This window comes from Haliaeetus leucocephalus, unplaced genomic scaffold, assembly GCF_000737465.1.
Source record: "Haliaeetus leucocephalus isolate CR32 unplaced genomic scaffold, Haliaeetus_leucocephalus-4.0 Scaffold228, whole genome shotgun sequence".
NCBI classification, from domain to species: domain Eukaryota; kingdom Metazoa; phylum Chordata; class Aves; order Accipitriformes; family Accipitridae; genus Haliaeetus; species Haliaeetus leucocephalus.
This window is the reverse complement of record NW_010972664.1, coordinates 9767398-9791590: the sequence shown is the minus strand read 5'-3', so window position 1 is coordinate 9791590 and position 24193 is coordinate 9767398. Positions and strand designations below refer to the sequence as shown.

General features: G+C 37.9%; 1 protein-coding gene across 1 annotated transcript in view; it reads left to right on the top strand.

The window, feature by feature from the left end:
• Positions 1-24193, top strand: part of EPHA6 (EPH receptor A6) — a 531573-nt gene that overhangs the window by 69592 nt on the left and 437788 nt on the right. Inside the window, exon 3 of the mRNA XM_010567652.1 lies at positions 20705-21368. Within this exon, the coding sequence (XP_010565954.1) occupies positions 20705-21368 (664 nt within the window). The remainder of the gene's footprint in view (positions 1-20704; positions 21369-24193) is intronic.

Below are 24193 nucleotides of genomic sequence, written 5' to 3'. Positions count from 1 at the left end.
CCCCCCCCGTTATTTTACTGGTTTCTTCTTGCTCTGCAGTGTTTAAAACTGTGTTGATGAATTCTGTCATCCTGTAATACTAATAATATTGGCTCATATTTCAGGGAGTTTTTTGAGGTGTCACATCCCACCCCCTTCCTTGCAAAGCTTTTGTAATGGAAATCTTAAGGGTACCAGCTATTAAATAAATAATTAGGCATCCAGCATTCAAAATCCCCATTATAGTAATTTAACATTTCTTCCCATTGAACTTTTCTGGAGTTGGTAAACACATCCGAGTGACTTGGTTTTTTGGAATATATGTGGTTTTGTTTGTGGGGGTTTTTTTGTTTGTTTGTTTTTAAAGTAGTGGAACAAACTCAATGGATGAAAGGATAGACTATTATTCTGTAAATGAGAGGTAACCTGTGGGAAGAGAATATTGACATTCTAGATAGAATGTGTGTGTCCTGGAAAACACCTAAGAAAGTTCAGGAAACTGGTTCAAGAACGAGCATAGCAATATTTTATTGTTCGGTGTGGATTTTGATGTCTTTGGCACCCACGTATGCTTCACTGCAGTTTTTCTGTGCCTCTGAAGTAGTAAGTAATAGTGAACTGGAGGGCTTGGTGTAGTTGATCTCTGGGAATGAGTACAAGTAAGCAACTGTAACCCCAGTATTGACATGTGTATTAGAACTTACATATTTGATACAGGAGGCTTTCATATGGGTTACTCAGTAGGTGATGTCTTCCCTGAAAGTAGTTTTGGAGATACAGAATTAGAGGCAGTGTGTAGTCTACTCTCAGCTCTTCAAATCTTCAAGAGGATGTAGGTCCAAACTGAGAAGCTCTGGGAAAGTCCAGTAGTTACATCAGGACTGTGATAAATGATAATACCTGAAAGAAGTCCTGCCAATGCAAACTGGAAAAGAAGGGGTTGAAACGTATGGAGTTGGAAAGTGAGCGTTTGTAAGTTGCTGCTATCATGCTGAAGTCATCTGGCAGAACATCAGTTTCTCTGTTTTCTTAAGAAATATCTGTGTTGTACTTTGGAGTGTGTACTCAGAAAATCAGCCCTGGTAACTTTTCAGGTTTTGAATAAATATACTCTATCATGCATATAATACTTCTTTCTATGTTCACTGGTTATTTTCTCCTCAAAAATATTTTAGTTAACATATGGTGCTTTAAAATCATGTGCAATGTTTCCCAAACTATATCTGCTTGCAAAAATTTTTTGAATCTGTGATGGAATGTGTGGGGTTTGTGATCTATACTAGCATAAGCCATTGTGTTCTTGCTGGGATGAGGAAGGTACTCATAACAAGACCTTGTGTTAGAACCTATACTTTGAGACTAAGTAGCATTCATTCGCTTGTAGTTTTTCATCTTTTGTTCTTGTGGACATCAATTTTCCCTCCATTAAATGTTGCCTTATAAAGTGATATTAAGATTAAAATACCTCAAACTAAGATTAAAATACAGTTGTGTAATACAGTTTATACTTAGAGTAGGAAAAAATTAAATGGCATAAGCATACTGATGAAAAAATTTAAAAATGGAGGGGCTGCCTAGAACTGTCTTTTTAGTGCTCCTGTGATTTATCTTAAGATTTTATTGGGGGTGAAGCCTCTGTTATCAATGTTATCAAAGATTACTGGAGCACTTTGTTTCTTTTAAGCATACTAGCCGTTTCAAAATATAATGTCGAAAGTAAGCAAAAACTGACTTTAAAAAACTAAAAGAGCAGGCTCATGGGGCTTAGTTTGTATTGAATGTTGCATGCAGTCCTATCAATTTATGACACTTCATAGCATAATTATTGGTATTCTGGTAGAGCATTCCAGCAGAACAGCAATTTCAAAGGCCACATATTCTGTGGGAAAATATAAGTTAACAAATTGCTGGAAAAAGCAAGAAGCTATACAGTGTAGTCATTTTTTATTCCCCCCCAACAAAACTTTATTTGACAGCACTATTTAAAATAGTGTAACTTTACGTAGATACATCATTTGGTTCTAAGTACCTACCAGTTTCAGCAAGGTAGGTCCTGTCAACAGAACAAGCCCACGAAAAGAGTTTCTGCACACCAGAGCTTTTAAGATTACTTTTTATGTGACCTGCTAAAATCTAAATGATATTTTGTGAACACAGTAGGAAAAACAAGCATGGGCAAAATGCAACAGCTAAGACAAAAAACCCCCACCTTGAGTCCTTGATTTCAAAGATGCCAAATGTGCAGTTCCTAACTAAGTCCTTTTTTACCCTCACTTTTCTAGCCTTGCATTTATTTAAGCTTCCCAACAGAGCCTCTGAATCACCTGAGCTGACTCAGGACCTGTTGTTCTACGTACAAGAGACTACTGTTCTTATTTTACTGTTACATTCGCTATATTGACTGTCACCTTATCATCCTCCCTGTCATTCTGCCACCTGCCAAAATCCCACAAAAAGGACAACTGTTTAGTTATAAGTGCTTAGCACCAATGTGCTGAGGTAGTAGCACTTGTAAGAAAGCAACCATTGTATAATAAACCTCCTTTTAAGATAGACGGCAAGGGACACTAGACCAGTTGGGCCATCCTTGTCCCCTGGGATCCTCAAGGCAGAGGCTGACCATGGGCAGGAAGCAGAGGAGAGGTGGGAGCTCGTGCCCCAGAGGCCTTGTTAGGTTGGATTTCTTCAGATTTGCAGGTTGTGGTCAAGGGGCAGCTTACGGTGCTGGCGGTATTTGCACCTGCACACAGAGTCCGTTGTGGGAGGTTTTAGTTGTGCCCAGCAACCTCAACGCCAGCGGATGGAGCAGGGGATTTGCTCACAGACGCATCACCAGGCAAAACAGCTTCTTACTGGGCCCACTGTGCGCGTTATCGATGTACCTGGTGAAGCTTCTGTGGAAAACTGGCAGGGAAGTAAGTGGATTTTCTGGTAGGCGCGGGGAGCTAGAATGCTGGGCAGAAAAATTACCAAGTCCTGCTGTCTGACTTACCAGAGAACTATGTCATTTTGATTACGATTTGTCCACAATAATAAGATCTGCATGTATATTTATACTGTACAGGTCTGTTTATACTGTATGTATAAATGGTCACCTTGTATAACGCTGAATTAATAAATCATTCTCTATAAAGAAAACAGTGTGTAGTTAGCACTCCAGATGTCCAGTGCTAAAAAGAGATGTTAGGTGCCTAGTTCATACACCCTGATAACACTATGTGAAAAAGAAAGGGGGAGTGAGCTCTTCACAGCTCACTCTGGGATTTCTTGGTACCTTGGCAGGAAAGATAGTATGCAAAGCTTATGCCCCAGGCTGCTTCTGCTATGCCACTCTCCATTCTCTCCTTTCTCTCAGTTGCACTGTTACAGTTTACCATAAATCATATTGCTGAGATGATGAAAAATAACTTTTCTGCAACAGGAACGCACTCAAAAAGGAGCGGCCAATATTTAAAAAGTCATTTGGCTTGTGGAATGCTCCCTGACACTATTGTTTCGGTCCAAAACAACTGAACTGCAGTGCAGCAGGAGGAACAAGTGGTGTTACATAGGGGTAGAAACAGAATTTGAAAATGTTGGGCACAAGCAACTCCACTGCACTATGTATCATCAAATAGCACTCTGACACTCTCTGCAAGGAGAACCTTCAAAACCTAACTGAAGAAATGTAAGTAGTGAGGGGTGGCGATGGTAGTTGCTCAGAATAAGACATAACACCTGGGAAGTATGGATTAGCTATAAACCCTGAGTCCATGGCCTTAATGCTTCTGATCAGTCTTGGGACCTCTTAGTAAGACGTCTGTTATCTTGTTGCATTTGGACCAGGCTTATTTTATACCTTCTATTCATTATTTGCTTTTTAAACTCAAAACAAAAAGCCTGGCCATAAGTCTAAATAAAACTCTGTTTTGTATGACTGTGTAGAGAGGAGGAAGCAAGGAAAGGGCAAGTGGAGCCAAGACAGATGTGCCTTTAGGTTCCTCTGTCTCTCTATGGCTGGCAGATACGATAGAGCTGCGTTTATAGGCAGTGCTGACAAGTAATCTGTAATATATTTGGGGAAGGTGGAGTCAGAAGAGGGATTGCTACCAAGTTTCAAAGAGTCACTGTTACTGACACACTACGTGAAGGAATCAGGATATGGAGAGGACCTACTAACTCTGAGGAGCTCTTGCATTGATACAGAAATCTTACAGCACTTCCTAGACCCAGTGTGAACTTTCTGCAGAGTAGCACGGCTTTCCTGGTGGAAAAATGTTTGAGTAAGAGTTCTAATTCAGTCTTTATAGTAAACAGTTTTTCCCTATTGGGTAGAGACTGCTTAAAGTGACTTTCATCTGAAATTTTTTAGTATTTTTTCTTTTCCTTCCTAACCCAGGGTCCAAGTGCCTCTCCTGCATATAGAAAGTTTATGTAGGAATACACATGCAGGGTAAAGAATTAGGAAATCTGTGAAGTTATAGTGGGTATTTGTATCAAATTTTAAATAAATGTTTTCCATATAAAGTTGGATCTAGAAATCCCAGTTCATGGGGAAAAACATTAATTTTTATTTTACCTATGAAGAGAATAAAAATATTAGACCCTACTCTTGAAGAGTTTTTATGTGTTTTTGCCAGCTTGAGGCTTTGGTGTAATTTTCTTTTTTCTATTTCCATACCACAAGTGTTATATCCAGCCTTCCAGTTCATTCTGTGCCTTTTGGTTAATAATCTACTGATTTTGTATTTATAATGCCTAAGATCAAGTTTTCTAGCTGTGGCCAGAGCAATACGCAATCCAGCAGCTCATCAGAGCATTACAAAACAAAAAAAGTGAGCACTGACAACTGTGTTACTCTTTCCTCTCACATCAAGTTTGCATGTTGTCCCCAAAATTTTATCTGATACTTTTATCTGCAGAAACTAGAAAAGGTGAACTTTAGAGTACCTAGCTTACCTGAACTGTCTGACTACCCAGCTAATTAGCCTTTCTGAAAAGTAGCCTGTTTATTTTCAGAAACCAATATTTAATACTGGAACTGAAATGAAAATGTAGATTGATATTAAGTGCTGTTATTTACTTTGTTATACATATTTTATTGCTTTCCTGTTGTTGGTGGTAAAGATTAATGAAACTTCTATAAAGCTGGATAGAAATGAGGGAAGTATATTAAACTACCTCAGCTTGCTGCACACTAATTATTGTGTCAGATCTTATTAGAAAACAGATGCACACGCAAAAGCATGCTTATTTATTTTAACATATCGGCTTCAGGAAAGGACTCTGCAATTTTGAGAAGGGATTGCAGGTGAATATTCTACATATATCAATTTACAAAAACACTTCTCCTTTTGACTATCTTCCATCTCATGTTTCAGCAGAAGAGCAGAATAGGAAGAATTAGGGAAGAAGTACTGTGTTCTGGGGGCAGTGGGGGGTGCAAAAGGACTTGAATTCAGCACAATGTGCTCTAAGGAAGTACTTGTTTTTGCAGGCATGTGATTTCAATAAAAGTCATTATGACACTATGATTAGCAGATGATATATATCAATGTTTTTTGTACCTACACTTAATATGCAAGCCTCTTACATCTGATAAATAAGGGCAGAAGCCTTGAGATAGGTATTCTCATGTCAAAGAGCTTTGTGTTGAAAATGGGGCACAGAAGAAAAAATGTGTGATTTAGGTGGCTATATATAACATACAATACAGCAAAAATAATATAACTATTTTTATTCAAAGTTAATAGAAACAGTCTATTTCAATTAATTATACATGATCATTGTCTGTCCACTCCCATCTACGTGGTTGTAATTGATGAAGGGGAGAAAAATGTGATGAAATAATGACAGATTGATCTGCGGTGTCTGTGGTTATATGGCTCTTTTCTACTCCCTCTGGTTTGTCTCTTCATTCTTGGGTAGTCTCAGTCCCTTGCTCATGTAAACGTGAGGAGTCTTGGATCCTGCAGCTTCTTCCTTTCGTAGAGGCTCCTATTTTTCTCTCTAGAATAATCAGGGTTTGTAGGGAGATTGTGTGTTCCAAGGTCTTGTCCCAAATATAGAAAGGTTAAAGAGTCAGGAAGTTTTGAAGTTTACAAGCTCATGTCTAATAAAAAGGTGGAAATGTTGCTCATGATTTGTTTTGCTTTTGTTGCTATGAGGGAATTGCAGAACTTGGCTTTCCAATTTGATCATAGGCTAATAAGTAAATTTTTAGGGAACTGGGAGCATTGTGTTTCTCCATAGTTGTTATTCTGCAGTAATAAAAAATAGATAATAATGTCTGAATATCAGAAAACTACTAAACAATTATATGTTCAATCATTTGATGACAATAGTTTAAATACTCAACAGTGTGATAGATATGTTGCTCTAAAAAAAATGGTATAGTCCTATAGTTTTAGATGGTCAAATGCTTTTCTTTAATAATACATCAGCTTACATTCTGAAATCCTCTATTTAAATATGCCAAGAGCCATACTTTTGGAAACTTCCTGAAGACCCTCTCTTGGGCTAAATATGTTAGGAGAGTAGTCACATCATATACTGCAGCACACATGAAGTTATTGCTGTGGTCCCTTGGACAGTTCCTGGAGTAAGAGAGGGAATAGGAAGATAAAAACTGAATGTGAAGTTGTCTTTTCCTCCCTTTCCCTGGACTTTTTGTTCTTGCAGAACTTCTTAATTCTCCAGGATGGAATTTTTCTTTGCAACCCTCAAAGCTGAATTGTACTGTTTTCTTCCCCCTGGCCCCATGAATACTCCAACATTTATGTTCTAGAAAACTGGAAGGTCTGTTAAGAGCATCATTTAAATAACAGAAAAAAAACTTACAAAAAGTTGTGTTTCATAGCACAAATTTAGCTCGGTCTACAGAAAAGATAAAGATTTTTAGTAATATTCTATAAAGATTGTCTGCTTTTGGTGTGCATTCTTTCAATGATATTAATCTAACTTTTATGAAAGCTTTTTTCAATGTTTCTTAATTAGACCAAATAGTCATGGAACTATTTTTAAATAAATGATATATGAAGACCTTCACTGATGTAGAAGTTCTAAATAAAAATCTAAATCTTAATAGTGTCCTTCATCAAAAAAACCCTGGGAAGACATATGCCAAAAAATCTGTTCCTCCTTTTTGCTGTTCAGAAGTTACATACATGAATGTTTTTTTTTATTTTCATGTTGAAAGGACATCCTGCTGGCAAGCAGTATATTGCAGTAGGGACATTGCACTAACATCTCAACAATTGCGTTAAACTATAATGTTATAAAGTATCATTCTCGTGGGGAGAAGTTTGTTCTGACAACTGAAAGGAAGGTTCTTGAAGAAAAACATGCAAGGTGTAATCTTTCTCTTGATAAATGATAAAAAGAACCTGATATCTAATTTGACCTATAGTTGACATTCTGTGACCACCCACAACTGCAGTGATTTGTCATTAGCCTGTGGCTGCTCTATATGTCTGCAGACAAAGTTGTCTACAGTGGGGTGCAGATATGGCTCTAGGTTTCAGTTAGGTGAAAAAAATATTATTGAACTTAAGGTAATGAAGTCAGTTGCTACCCTTGCAATTGCGGAATCTGGAAAATACAAGGATAACTATTATAAATCCCAAAAGATAGAAAAAAAATAAATTAAGCTAAAACTGATCAACATATGCTAACATATGTTAAAAGCAAATGAAAGCATGACAAGTTTAAATGTCTTTGCCCTAAATTGTGTGCTTTTAAAATGAAAACAGTTCAAGCTTGTTATTCTGTGTCAAATATGGAGTTGCTCATGAACTCAAGCAGTAAAAATTTCACTGAATTGCCTAAGTATTATAGTAGTTTGTAGGAGGTTTTTAAGTTTGCTATTGCTACATGTTTTTTCTTACTGTCTTCTCTTTGACTTGCAATTTTCAGCCTTATAAATTCCTTTTTGAATTTTGTTCCAGACAGACACATGACACAGCCATGTGATCTGTGATTAGAAAAAGGTCCTGAAACAGCTGGTGGGGTGAATTGCGAGGTGGTCACATCTTACTGACTTGACTTGTCAACACTAACACTGGACAGCTAGAAATATTTAAACTCAAGTTCTAATTTTATTTTGGTATATAACATAACTGAAACAAATGCTTACTAGTTGAAGGCTGAGACATTTAATGTTATTTCAGCTAGGAAGGGATCGTTTCTACAGGACCATAAGTCTCTGAAGAAGCTTCAAAATCTCTACCACAAAAGATAAGAATACAGCAAAGATGCCTTCATTAGGTGTCACGTTCAGTGGAGGTAAATCATTTAATATGGTGGGACATTTCTACCTTTTTATTTTTAGTCCTGTGTTCAACCCATCCCTTCAAAGGGATAAAAGATGGAGACACAAACATCCTCTATCTATCACTGAGAAATGGTTTCCTGGAAACTGCAGCTGACCTGATCAGGACACACTCCTAACACAGAGCATCCACGTGGTGAGTGGTGCCTCGTGTTACAAACAAGGTCCTTTTGGAAAGCCAAATTTTGTTCTATGTATCTCAGGGGGAATTATGTCTTCTTCTAAGAAAACAATGCTTAGTGAACTAAAAATAGAACAAATAAATAGATAAATCTCTGCAACTCACTTTCTAGGGTTTTTTTCCTTCAGAAATCTGAACAACAGACCTATGGAAAAACATACTGAAGATCTGTATGTGTCTTACCATAGGAAGTTATTCATTTGAAGTAACACCTTCTAGCTGCTCTCTAATTTGAGTTAACCTGGAGAGACTGCAAACCTATATAAGAAGATAGTCTGGCCTACTCTGCCCAATATGCAGACATGAACAAAAGCGTGCTCAGTGTGTAGCCATGTGATTCAAAGTTGTGTACACAACACAAAGAATAGAGACGATCCGCTTCCCACAAAGTTTGTGAATAAAGCTATATGAAACATTATTCTGTCTACCAAAAGAATCCAAGATAGAGGAAAATGAAATTTTCTCCTTTACTGTTATTAGCTTTTCCAGAAATTGATTTGGAAAGTATCTTTGTTTTTTATCTAATTGAAAATATGGGTAATGGGAGGGGGGAGGCTGAAAGAGCACATGAATTATTCATTATCATAGTTCATATCTTTTCTTATTCAGACATATCTGAAGAATGCAGCAACATGTAGAAAAGAGGAGATGTCTGAGAGGTTGCTCTGATACTCTACTCAACTCTAGTGAATGAAGTGTTTTCAGTATCAGCTTATATGTATTATAGGATAATTAAGAGCTTTATGCTTCCCCCATTTGTGTGCTCAGAAATGGGATGAAAGGAAGGAGCGCTGGGGAAGGGTAGCACGTTGTTTTCTTCCAGTACATTTTAACGAGTATGATGTCTCCTGGGGGAGTCCAGGCTCAAGTACTGCTTTAGAAGCTCTCAGTAAATAAGCAATTACATGGGAAGCATGAACAAACTGATTTGCTGGAAAACATTGGTTATTGTTTTCTTTTCCTTTCTCTTCCCCATTTGTTTTCATCTGTTTCTGCTTTGGAGACTATATGCATAAGGTTGATATGGATAGCATTATATTTAAAAAACAAACAAACAAACAAAAAAACCCCCCCCCCCCCCCCCCCCAAGCCCCCACCAAAACCGCAGACTTCTGATTTGTATGTATTTATTTCTATACATATTTTGGAGACATTGTTAAAGATGTTTCCAACCTGTAATGGAAGTTACTCTGCAGAATCCTTATGCACCACTCTGAGTCAACCTAGAAAATGAGTAAAGTTGTAATGCATGTAGCTAGAATATGCAGATAAACTGAGGGATTTATATGCTAACATGCTTAAAGGAATATAGTTGTGCTGCAGTGAAGTTTTGAAGTGGCATCGCTTCAGTTCATGTGGGTGTGTGTAGCATCAGATAAAGGCATGCACACTGATACAGCAAGCTCCTCATTACTGTAACTTGCAGCGCATGCTGGTAAAAATCAGTGATCTGTCACTTAACCTTCCTCTCATTATCTTTAGTTTTGCTTCTTTAGTTTTATGTCTTAGTTTGAATTAATGTGTTAGTGTTTGTAAAGCACTTTAAAGATGAAAAACCTTATATAGCTACTTTGTATAATTATTATTCTTAATTGTTTCTGTTTGGTATAGTTTCAATTAAAAACACTAATTGACTAGTACTAATTCAATAAGGAGCAGAAATGGCAGGATTATTTTGTTTCTTCTTTCTTAAACAGTAGAGACCTTAGGAAAGAATCAGGGAGAGATGAGAAGAAGCAATAGATAGATATTCTTATGGGGTTTACTTCATATTAACCCCGTTGACTGCCTGCTAATGGCGATAACTTAAATATGCCAATGCCCATATAAAAATAGGCTCCAAGATCCACTGCTCTTCAATAGGAAAACCTGGAGCTTGTGAGGTATTTGTACAGTTTCTGCCATCACTCACACTGAAACGTTTTTTTCCCTGAGTGATTAGTCAGGAAATGAAAATGGCAGACTCTGAGTCATAGCCCACTTTCTGGGTGCACATAGCTGGGACTGTTGTTTTGCTGTGATTCTGTGGTATTCGCTTAAAGCTCTGTTTCTTGGAGTGGTAAAGGCAAAAGAGGATCTTTCCGCTGCTGAAGAGGAATTTCAAATGCCAGAATTGAAGATTCAAAATCTGGAAAGCAAGTGAAAGGCAACTAATATTTGGAACTTTGTGCATCTAAGTCAGCAATGCACAATTTTTGAAGGGGTTAACTGGTAAAAGCAGTCAGTCATTTTGACTTATAGTACTGCATGCATTCAATCATAAAGCAGTCAAGGTCAGTTCTCAGATGGAGGGCTGAGACTATCTTCTACCAAGTGTCTCCCTGCCTTGATATTATTCTAGCTTCTCAGCAGGCCAAAACAATTTGCAGGGTTGAGGTGCATGGCGAGTGGGGGTATGGCAGGAGGGGACCCTACAGACCAGCTCCAGTACCACAAGGCTTGTTGGATCAGAGTCAGTGCAGTACTGACACGGCTACACAGAGCTGGTCACAAACAGCTGAGAAAGATTAAAAGGGGACCTCTGAATTTGTAGAACTTTCTGAACTAGAACTGTAGAGATTGGTCATGGTTTTTTTCTGCAAAGGTCCCTCCAGTCTATGTTTTTCTGTGTTTCTAAATATCTCTGGACACATAGCTGGTGCAACCAGCTATTGTGCAGCATTACCAATGTACCCAGTACAGCAGCATTACAAAAGTACCCAGCACAGTGGCTTTGCTAAGCAGTATTACAACTTTCCTGCTCCAGTTACTCTGTACTAGGTGCTGCGAGGGGCAGAGCCAGGATTGCTCCAGCTCCTCATGTTCAGGAAATAAAGCAACACATCAGCAAACAAACATTACTATTAAACAGCTAGTATCTATTGGAGCTTGACTGAACTACACCTACGGTCTGATTGATTTATTTTTTAGTTGTATTTTTTTTCTCAGTCCTTGTTTGCCTTATTCTAATTATAAGGAAGTATAAGAATTTACACTTGCGTATTTTAAGTCATGATATTTCTTATTTACTAATGGGTGGCAAAACTTGTTTCTTACATACATGTCAGTTAGTTATTCCACAACAGACCCATGTATTTCATCACATAAGTATTGCTATTTAGAGCTATCGCATTCTGCATGTATTCTTAGTTAATCCCGTAAGTCTCATTCAGCCGAGTAAGGATTGCTAGCCTCTTGTTCTCATCAGCGTGCCAGCGTCAGCATTATTCAGTGTTTTGTCTAAGCAGAAGGACTCTGCAGCTGCTGGCAGCCTCTCTGCTAATTGTAACACACAACTCTTACCGTCAGTTAAATCAGCATTGTTCTAGTAGCAGATACCTATAAACTACTGTTTTATATATTTATTTTATTATTTCTTTTGTAAAACAGGTCACCAAGCTACGGGGCAGGTCCTAGAGACGGCACATGGACAGGTTTTGAAGGGCATGCAGCAGGCTTGAGTGCTAAGAGCTATAGTATCTGGAAAAGGTGTAGACTTTCTGCTCTCGCTTTCCATTCAATTCTGAATATGTTGGAAGTGTTGTATTACATGGGGATAAGATGCCCCTGGAAAGGTGATCAGCACACTTGTCACCACTGGATTGTGGCATCTCTCACCACCTGCTGAGGTTTTACTAGCGTGTCTCATTTAGAAAGAAAATTAGTCTGGCATGGTATACTTGCAGATCCTTGATGCAAGTCATTGAGTCTTTTATAGTCCATAACGCATTCAGGGAAACAATGGTCTTGTTCCTAAGTACTGAGGAGAATAGTATTTTATACGTTAGTGGCTGGCTTCAGTTATATATCAGTTTTGTTATAAATAGCTTTTGTGTGTATGCATATTAAGTGTGAATTCTTTTTTTCTTTTTTCCTTCCAGTTTTCTGTGTATCCCTTTTCTGAATGTGCTTTGCTGTCTCATGATCTAGAATGGAAGGAAAGGTGTGTTATTATTTCTGGCTCCTGTTTTATACTTTTTCTGCCATATCTAGACAGCAGAAACTTTATTGTGTGAGTAACTTTCACTGGTGCATTATGATACTGCTGTCTAGATTCTGGTCAGCCAAATGGATTGACTGCCTCAGTAGTTTGAGCCCTACATCAGATCACATGTTTTGAAATGTAGCCATGTTTCTTGGCATCTTGATCTTTTCTAGTATATGCGTAAAGGTCCACATTCAGGACCTGTGACTCCCTTTTCTTCTGCAACAGCCACAATGCATTCTACAAAGCTAGAGCAGGGCTGTCCTATTTTGCCGTTTGATCCCAAAGTCTTATGCTGGCTAATCCCCAAGTGAGAGTCAATTGTTTCATATACCTGAAGTTGGTCTTGCTTGGATTCCAGGGCTCATCCCCCCAAATCTCACCAGATCCTAGTCTTGCTTACCTGAAGAAAACATTCCTATGAACCAGAACAGTTTCCAGAGCAGAGTTGGATCATCTGGAGCAGCTCATCCTCATGGTTGTTCAGTATTCAGCACTTCACGTAAATAACAGAAAAGCGACTCGCTTTTGGATTTTCACTTTTTGAGTGCATTTACAGCTTTCTGAATCATCCTGACTACTTCAGCCATAGAGCAGCTGTTCCATAGCCCGAGACCTATTAACACTTGCATTTGGAGAATAGAGAATAATCTGCCACTTTCTTTCCTATATTCTCTTGTTTATATTTCCTTAGTTATTCTTTAAGGTGTTTTTTTAATTTATCCTGATTTTGTTTTTCCCTTTTAATTACATTTTACTTCTACAGATTTTATGAGGGGTTTGCCATCGACTGTCATAGTCCGTGCCTATATGCTGCTGCCTATGTAGAAAACAGAGGTCACGTTTTCCTCTAAAACTGTGTTGCAATTGTAGTTATAGTTCTACAGAGCTAATCTAATGCATGCTATGTATTTATATGTACTCCCTAAGCAACTTTAAATCAGCTTGATTTAAATGTAAGACCGTAAGTAGTTTAAATGCTGTTTTATTTTGCTAGCTATACCAATTTGTACTTGCATAGGAAATACATGAATAGCTGTGGAGTTTTGTCTGCTTTTTTTGTTTTAAATAGGCACAGTTCTTAAGTTCAGTATTATCACTTGTGTTACTGGGCTTTGGAGGGCTGAGCATCTATTTTCACATACAAAGTTGTAGATCTTGGAAAAAAGGTGGGGGTAAAGAAAATGAGTTGGAGGGAATGGGGAAAAATATTAACTCAATGCCTTTAATTTACAGTAATTCTGTAGTTCTTTATTAATACTCTTTAATCTTGCTGGTTTCAGTGTCATGTTTTAAATGCCAGCTGTGTTTTAAAATCTTCATTTTCTAAGCACGTTAATTTAAGAGAGAAGTTATTTTCTGCTATTTTCTGTTATGTAGTAGAGTTGGTTTTGCTTGAATGTCACTACAGCAGCTAGATGTTTAAATCTGCGTTTGCAGATGGCAGCCAGCAGCTGTGCATGCCAAGTGCAGGTCCTTCTCTATTGTTTCCTAGCTTAGACCTTTCTGATCTCATTTCTATGGAGATCATCTCACTGAAGACAGATAGTATATGGGAATTTAAAAAAAACTTTAAAAACTCTCTTTATTTTTACCATTCAGCTTGTTTCCATGGAAATGGGACCAAAAAGATTGTCAGCAGTGAACAGTTGAAAGTGCGAATTCACTTGTAGATTTCATTAGATGACTCCCAGCTGAGAACTGCAAATACTGATGATGAAAATGAGTAATAAACCATTTATAAAAATGGCAAAATAGAAGAACCAATTAAAGTATCAGAAAAAAAATACTATCTGCTTTCTTTTTACCCTCGTTGGATGTCATAAATATGGAAATACTTACTTAACTGTTCTTGGGTACGTGAGTTGCACAGACACACTTGTAACTTTCTCCAGACTGGTTTTTAGGATAGCAGCAGGTCTGTATAACAAACACAGTCCATCCTTTTTACTGTTAGGGACCTGACCTGTTCTAAGTGGACATCTGTGGGCAGTGAGGGGTAAACATCAGAAAACTGCATCACTACAATTCAGGTTCACTGAATTTTCAAATTCCAGCCTATGTTTTTGTGTAAGAAGTAATTGACAGCTCCATTTCCGAAATTACCTCACTCTCTGAAACCAATAGAGTAAACCAGGCCTGTGTAGCATGAACCTTACATATTTTGTTCCTTGATTTAGAAAGGAAATCTTTGTTCTGTTGCCAGATAGGTAATAAGACTTATTACTGTTGAGAACTTGCCTTTACAGATGTGTTTTCTTAGGAGGTAGTCAAATGCAGAATGGCTGAAGTCAACAGGTTTTGTTCACCAATCTCCTCTCCCATGTTCCTTTCAGGCACAGCTTTTTCCTTCAATTCTCTGCATGGAAAGCCAGTACTTATCCCTACATCTTTTGCTCAACAACAAAAGATTTGTGTAGAATATTTTACCTAGGTGTCCCATTGTGTACTTAATACCCAACTGTGTGGAATGCTAGGTCTGCCACAACCTTTTGGTATTCAGGAGTGAGCTAATGTACACTGATTAGGTATGTGTAAGTGTAGAACTCTTCATTTTTACAGAATTAACCACTGTGTATAAAAGATAAGGAAAAAGGGGAAGGAACTTTCTAGCTTAGGATACAAATGCAGCAAAATTGTAAGGTCAGATGGTCTCTTCCATTCCTTAAACCACTGAGTAAGGGTGCAGGCCTCAGTAACCAGTGTCCCTACCTTTAAATGAAGTAAAACATCAATAAAAAGAATCTTGAGCTGTGCAAGGTGCTAAAGCTGCCATCCTAGATTACCAAACTGCTGCTGGGATCAGTGCCTGAATAACTGTTATCCGAGACTAAGACCCACTATTAATTCATCAGTCAGTGTGACAACGTGTGGGAAAAGTGTCTTTCACTGCATGTGAAGTTATCTAGATATCAGCTCATTACAGAATAGACATTTTCAACTGCTTGATATAACTGCCCCTATTAATTGGAAAAGATTCTTACAGTAAAGTTTGACATACAAATAAAAATATTGCAATGAATTTTTCAAGCGCAAACAGGGCTGTTGCTAAACAGTGAGAATCTGCTTGGCCTTGCTTCTGCGCACATGGCCCAAGGGAGATTGCCAACGTGGGAAACGAGAGGCTCAAGTGGTACAGTGGAGAAGAGCCTGTAGTGCAGGTCTTCCCATGGGAAAAGATGCACTGGTGCAGTGCCAGGACTGCTCCCTGTTGCCCATAGGCGGCACCTGGGACTGGAAGTCAAAGAGGAGCCATAGGGTTGACATGGGAACATGCAGCTTTACGGTGCTGCCACGGAGAGCTGGGAGCTGACTACAGGGCGAGCTAATATCCTCTCAGTCCTTTCTGTTCTGTGTTCCCCCTGTAAATCCAATGTTGTGTATGGCTAGTACTGGGCAAGTCACACCAATTGTCAATTTAACATTTCTTTTCTTTAAGCAGCATGATGTGACCTCAATAAGGGTTCGCTTAAGAGGCTGACTGTGATTTAAGTCAAGTTTCAGAATTTGTTATAATAACTGGTGTCTTCAGGGAAGTTATGACTGTTTCCATCAGGCTGAAACTGGTCCACTGTTTTTAATTTTCTGTAGCATGGTATCACTAAGACATTTTTTTATCAGACAGTAATGTGTTTAAAAATAACATAAAATACATGAAATGCAGTCGCTCTCTTTGTAATGTTCGTACAGCCTTTGGTGATACAACCTACTGAATTGTAATAAATGGCTGTTGCTGATTTTGTTAATCTGTAGTGTCTGGTCTAAAATAAGAATAACAAAAAGTGGGGAACATGGAAAAGAGATTTCAGTATTATGTATAGCTAGTAGAAGATTTAAATTGGGTAATTTGTTCTTTATAGTGTTCTCTGTAGAGCTGTTAAATATTAGTGAAGTCCTAAAATGAAACAGGTGGTAAAGTAGCTTGCAGAGATATGAAAACAGGTGAGATTTTATCTAACTAAAATCTGTGTGGTTTGTAGCCTAATCTTACATTTTGTACTTGAATGTGACAAGTAACCTTAAAATCTTCTCTCTACCAATCTTCAAATTCCATGTTGTTCTATTTTTAGTGACATTTACTCCTCCTTTATGCCACATGTGAAAGTAAAGTGTAACCTCTTATCCATGCTGCTGTTGATTACACTGTTAAAATAGAATTTTGAAGTCTTTCCTCCAAACTGTGTCTTTGACATTTCTTCTTAAGTTCTGGAACTCCAGTTGCAAGAATTAGCTTTAAGCTGCTGCTGCTGCTGCTTCCGTCAACATTATTGGAGGCTTTCCTCATTTGAAAGGAACGTAATCAAAAGATTTTGAAAGTAATGCAGTGCATTGGGATGCCAAGAGACTTGGTTTGAAGGAAGCCTGAACTGTCAGCTTGTCTAAACCAGACAGCTTCTGCCAGCTTTTGTGCATGTCAGGTTAGGTATTCTGGGGGCAGCGGGAGCTACCACATTCTTGTGCAAAGATCACCAATGAGATGCTTCTGTTAATTTGTTTTTAAGGTTTTAGGGAAAATTAGTTTCGCACAACAAAAATGTTTATAAATACTTTTCATTTAATTAGTTAGGAGCTATAATATGAAATACACCCAAAAGAACACTAGTGTATATTTGATAAATTGCTTGGCTTTTTGTTGTCTGCAGTGAATTTAAATATTGCTTAATATTTCCTGGCTGGTTTTATCAGAAGAAAAATGCAACACTTGTGTAAAATTAAAAGCAGATTATATTTCACCCAGGAAGAATGTGTCCTTGTCAGAGACTATCACAGATTAAGTTCTGTTAGACTCTTCAGTAAATTACATTGACATTTTGAGGTGGCGGAATTCACCTCATTTGCACTCAATATCTGGAACTAGTAATTAAGAACACATGCTAAAAAACTCACAGCTGTATTTATAAGTGTATCTTACACAGTATGTCTTGGTGTGATGGCTAGGTTGAAATGATAGATGTTAAATTTTTTGACAATATTTTACATGTATGATGATTAGACTACCACTGTTTAACATTTTTGCAAATGCCTTTTAAATGTTTTTCTTGCCCAATGCATGAACTCATAAATTCAGAGTTGTCAGCAGGCTCTTTGGGAGCACAATGGAAAGGCACAGGCATGAAGCACGCAAGGTCTGCTTTGAATGAACTAAAGCACTGTCCATGTTTAATCAATCCATCTTGTTTTATTCTTTTAAACCAGTTATTGAAGTGCTGAGCCTTCACCTTCCTACAGAAGCAATAGATTTATATTATTAACTACATGGTTAGCAGCTAACTTCAGGGCTTTAATCTCTAAGTTCAAATTGAGATATTGATTCAAAGTGAATATATAAATATATCTGAAGAGAATCTTACAGTAAGGGGAAGATATGTTGGATTTTTTTTTTTCCCTAACACTTTTAAGAGGCAGTAGTATATCGAGGCTTTTTTGCTTTAAGCCAGTTTACTCTGGTTCTGAAGACTGCTCTGTATTTTAAAAACTACATCGTCATCCCTCCTACTACTCTTTTATTGTGGGTTTGGGTGGGTGGTTTTGTTTTGCGTGGTTTTGTGGTTGGTTGTTTTTTTTGGTTGGTTGGTTGCTTTTTTGTTTGCTTTCTGTTTTTTGAGACCTCTCTGGAGCATATAGCACATCTTCATTTTAATGTGGTTTGATAAGCAAATGTGGAAAACCTTTTGTGCTTCTGTTTGGTTTTTTTCTAAATCTATGTTGTGGTTACATTTGTGTATAATGCAAATTTGTGTAATAATGCTTGAACTTACAGTACATGTTTTATATGTGAAGAAAAAGGTGGTTATGGCCTTGGCTCATGTAGCAGATATGGTAGGCAAAATGGAGACCAACAGCTGAGAGACTTCCCTGCTTTGTTTTTAAAGAACCTCTTCTGGTGAGGTTTCAAGGCTTGGAGCTGTGGATTTTAATTATATTTAAAATTAAAAAATGATTTATTTAATCCTTCATGCCTGTGGAATTTTGAATCTATTCAAACTTTGTGGGTTCTTGCTTGGCAAAAGGGGAGAGGCCTGGCCCACTAGAGCATGAAAGTCCCCTTTTCCTTTCCCAAAGCCAAGATCTACTTGGGGTATTATATTGCTTGCTACAGGGTAGACTTTAATCATAGTTCAGACCAGTTTGGGGACAATGACACAAGAAGCCCCGTGCTAACTAGTCCATCATAATTTTGACCAAATCTGAATTTGTTCTGGTCTTGCCATGAATGCTGAAGTAGCAGCTTTGCCCTTTCTGAATGCATATAAGTCATAGAGGCCCAAAGCCCTTGGCCATATATGAATCTCTAAAGAGTCAGCAGATTGTTTGCCAAGTATTTGCCATTATCTGGCTATCATATAAGTAGTATGCTTTGTGATTCTTAGGACAGGACCTTCAGAAGAGGTTATCGTTCTTCCTGTGATAGGAAGAATCCCCAAAAGTGATGGATGGCCTGTAAAGGCCTTCACTTGCCCTATTTTTCTGCATAGCTCCCAGATGCATGCTGCAGTGCCCAGGAATCCCAATCCTCTGATTGCATCTGGATTTCCTTTCGAAATTGGAATTCCTTTTTCCACATGAATTCTAGCCATCATTTAAAATCAAAGTTTTCAGGCTAATGGAGCTACAGGTTATTATTTATTTTTTCTGCTGCTTCCACCATGGTGGATCAGTTCACTCCTAAAGTAAAAGGTATACTTCCCCCCCCACACACACATGTTGTTGTGTGCTTTTGTGTTGTGTTGTTTTGTTTTTACATAAAGATTATGTGAAGGTCTTGGAGATGCACATGTTCCCTCACTTCCATATTGTGACATTATTTGTTCTTAAAACTCAAAGTAAAGCCAGCTAGTTTTCTACATGCTCACATGGGCCTTAAGAGCCATATGATGTCTGGGAATTTTTCTGAAAATGAGGACCTAACTCTTAAGTAACATCTTCCTCTTTCACAGAAAAAAATGAACAGGTAAAGTCTTGCTTTCCACAGTGTTTCTAAATGGTATTTTTTTTTATTGCTTAAAAATGGTAAACTGAACTTGTACTTCCTCAGCTTTCTTAATCCAGTAGGCCACAGGCCAACCATATCTTTCTTGTAATACTGAAGTAGGCAGGCACTATGAATATTCGTCTGCTTAAGTAGTCAAAATATATCTTTAGGAGTGTAACTTTAATTTTAAAAATATTGATGCTTTGTGCATTAGAGCAGAAGAACTTGTGGGGTTGATGGATCTTGGGGCTAACAGAATTTGAATTTATGTTTGAACAATGATGTGCAAGGTCCATTTCTTGTTTTAGTACTCAGAATTGCATATTGTGTGTTATTTGAACATGCGCTTTGGCATGTTATGTGTGTACACCTGTATGTAATTAATACAAAATTTTAAAATGCCATACAGCATATATTTTTCAAAGATTCATGGGGTTTTTGAGAGCATCTATGTGGGAATTTCCACCAGAATTTGAGAACATTTTAACAAAGTTGATGTAATGTAAAACCTTGGGGGGGGCAGAGAAGTGTAGGGGAGAGGGGAAAAAAAAAAAGTCCTCCTTTACCTCCAAATTGCAAGAAAGAGAATTTATGAAGGCAACAACAACGGCATGATGCCTGTGACAGGTTGGTGGTTTGTGGTTTTTTTGGTGGGGTTTGGTTTGGGTTTGGGGTTTTTTTTAGCGGAAATAAGTGTAATACAGACCCTATGGAGCCAGAACTGTAACATCTTTGTATATACAGCTGGATGTTTCTAGGGCAATTGTGTAAACTAGGACAACCTATACCAAACACCTCAAACCCACCAAACCAGAGTGGCTACCTTCCAGCTGCCAACTGCTGCAGGTGCCTCGCCCGTGTCATGTGCCTGAGCTGTGGGAATTGCCTGGAGGACTGCCAGAGAGCCGGCCCACCAGCATACCAAACAGGACTGTTCTACCAATTTTGGGGGGGCATAGATGATTGAATTACATGCCCAGGAATGTTCTCAGACTTATTAAATTTGCTAATATAAACATGGCCAGTATTTTCCTCTTCTACTGAGCTACATTGATTTTTAAATGTTTTTATTAATAGAAAATTATCATAGAGTTTCTGAAATAAAACTTGTTGTACCATTATGTAGTTGGCATCTGCTTTTAACTACTGTCTTTCCACTAAGCTTTAAGTAAATAATTATTCTTAACTAAACCATAGATGCATATACATGGGGCATGCATGTGTATATATACATGGGTTCAGTGTATATGCATAATATGTATTTTTCTTGGTTTTCAAACAACTTTATTTTCTTTTCAGTGGGATGCCATAACTGAAATGGATGAACACAATCGTCCCATTCATACTTACCAGGTATGTAATGTGATGGAACCAAACCAAAACAACTGGCTTCAAACAAACTGGATCTCCCGTGATGCTGCACAGAAGATTTACGTGGAAATGAAGTTTACCCTGAGGGACTGCAACAGTATTCCATGGGTACTGGGAACCTGCAAGGAAACTTTCAATCTCTACTATATGGAGTCAGATGAGTCTCATGGAGTAAAATTCAAGACAAACCTGTACACTAAAATTGATACTATTGCAGCTGATGAGAGCTTTACCCAGATGGACTTGGGTGACCGCATTCTTAAACTCAACACAGAAGTTCGTGAGGTTGGGCCAATAAATAAGAAAGGATTTTATCTTGCTTTTCAGGACATTGGAGCATGTATCGCTTTGGTCTCAGTCCGTGTTTATTACAAAAAGTGCCCTTTCACGGTCCGTAATTTGGCTATGTTTCCTGATACTATTCCAAGGGTTGATTCTTCCTCTCTGGTGGAAGTACGGGGCTCCTGTGTGAAGAGTGCTGAGGAACGTGATACTCCAAAATTGTATTGTGGAGCAGACGGGGATTGGCTTGTGCCTCTAGGACGATGCATCTGCAGTGTAGGATATGAAGAAGTAGATGGCTCCTGCCATGGTAAGAAAACATTGTTTGATTTTTTTATTATTATTTTTTTTTTAAAGTCTTATGATGTTATATGCACAGCAAGTAACTCATTGTATATTGGAAATATTGCATCACACCTTCAATGAATGCCACTTGTCCAGAAATAAACAAGGTTATTTGAAGTCATGATATTGTGGATTTCTAAGAAAACACTTGGTTACTAAAGATGACCTTCATTTTGTTGAACTAGGTGCCCAAAATGTACATGTGTATAGATCAGCTAGTCACCTTGACTCCTTCTGTAGTTACTGGAGATGAGTGCATGCTTTGGAGCAGGGTTCCTCTACCATGTTTTAGATATCTGTTGCAGGGATGAGATGAGCAGTGACTGGAAAAAAAAAAAAAAAAAATCTCTTTTTTTTTTCTCCATATGTCTAAAAAGGGAATCTAGTCAATTAAGTCGGACTCAGATCTTTGTATGCACATAAAGACAGAGGTGAATTCACCTCAGGAGATAATGTCATTATTCATGCTTCTATAAAACAAAGGGATTAAAATGCCTCCGTGAATAACACGCATGTTAACATAGTAGAAAATCAGTAGGTATCAAGTTCAATTAGAGACATTTGAAGCGCTATTCAGAGTTAATACAAGAGGTTAAAATCAAAAGTGCTCAAAATGCTTTCATCACAATACATAAGTAATGCTATATATCTAGTACTGGTTTTCAGAGACTAATGTACAAATGTAGTAAGACATTGTTTGTGAAGCAGGTGCCAGTACATCAGTTAGTTGCTGAATGTTGTTTGCCACCTTCTTGTATCTTAAGAATTGTCTATTTGAGGATAGCTGTGCTTGGTGACTTCTCTTCAAGAATTTTGCAGAGACTGCACTCTGTGCTGGTATGTATAGAAAGACATAGTAGTGCACTTTGTCACTATGACAGCGAATTAGGGATGTTTCAAATCAAGGTTTTAGCTTGGAGATGACTACAAATGGAAATGTATTTTCTTCCCTTACCCACCCCTCACTTTCATAAGTAGGACAGTGAACACATGCAGGAGCAAAAAGCATGTCTTCTGCCCAATCCAAGTGTTGTGTGGTTCATTAACCCTCTCTCTGCCACTCTCGAAAGTGGTTGCATTTGTCAGACTTTGATAACTGGATTTCATGCACAAATGGAAAAATTCAGATTCCTTAAACTTTTGTACTGTTTAGAATGTGAATATGTTGCTAAAACTTTGTAAATGCTGTGCTATACTTGAGTAAAGCCCAGGACTCGGATTTTTTTTTTTTTTTAATTATTATTTGTGGATTCAATTTGAGACTACTATCTGTGGACAACATGCACATTGAGACTTGTTTTCCACCTGCCAGGACTGCTGGATAGGTGGCAGTTAATCATAAAAGGCATGCATCTTTTCCTACTGCACAGTTTCTTAGCAGTTAGTTGTTTTGCTAGCTTCGGAAGGAGTTACTAAAGGACACGTATACTTTGCACATTCACTTGTACTGTGTGTAATAGTTTCACAGTGACTTGAGAATAAGGTACTATTTCTGTAGTAATGATTGTAAAGAAAGCTTCAGTAGCCACCAAGATACAAGTCTGCTTTGGTTCAACATTTGCTTTGTAGCAAAAAGGAAGAGAAAGGGTCTATATCCATAAATTACCTAAGTGACATTGATATTGCCCGAATAGCTCCTCAGATTTGATGGTATTAGGCAAGCTGTACAGCAACCTTGGATAATATAGAGCATTAAAAACACACTGTGCATTGTAATCAGAAAATGAAATTCACTTCATTGTCTGATCTTACTGGCATTAATTATCAAAATATACTCATTGCAAAGATACAATTTTGACGTTGCCATTACTGGAAGCAAGTATAACTTTCTACATAAGGTCAAAAGGTTTCTCTCTTAATGGGATAAGGATTTTTTTCCAAGACATTAACAGTCAATGAATGTTCTGTCCATTATGTGAGTGAGTCATACTCTAGAACTGTACATGAGCAATATAACCAGCAACCAAAGCCCACAAAAAGCGTCAGGAAACTTTTCTGCTTTGCATTGACTTCACTCCTTTATTCAATTGGCAGTCCAGTCTGCTGCTGAACAGGTACCTCCTAAATTAAATGGAATACCCAAAGCCATGAGTGTTTGCATGTTCTTATTTGCCCCAAGAGTAACAAATTACTATTTAAAAAATGATAATCTAATAGAACTTCCACATGTGTTTTGAAATAATAATTTTCATAGGTGTCTGGTGTTGTCCATTTAGTCATCTTCAGTGTATTTTAATATTAATACTAGTGCTACTTTTCTGACAGTTTTTCAGGGTATGTTTGTCTGGCATTCCTTCATGAATGTCATGCCTAGGGCAAGCCCAAACATATAAGATACTTTCAGAACTAAAGATCAACAATTTAGTTTCACTAGTGCCCACTCTTAAGCTTTTGTGCTTAAACCGTGAGTTGGAAGGGTTCCTGTCAGGGTGACCATGTTTCCCTTTGTGCCAAAGTGGCTGGTGGTGATGCATGCTCGGGCAACTGGGAATGCTTTTTTACAATGTGACTCTTTTGAGCATTGTGAACTGAACTGAGATCACTACCTATGTTGATAGCAATCTTTCAGACAACCATAATGTCCTATTTTGAGACTTCGCTTCTTGGCGGAGACATGAATCAGAAATTCAGAGTTTAAAAGATTGGTCACTTGTCAATACATCCTGAACTAACTCTTTCATACCCAATAAATTATAAAATACCTGAACATTACTAACTTTCTAAGGGAAAATTTATAAAATTTACATTTAGCTTGTTTTCATTGGGGGGGGGGGGGCGGGGGGGGGGGGG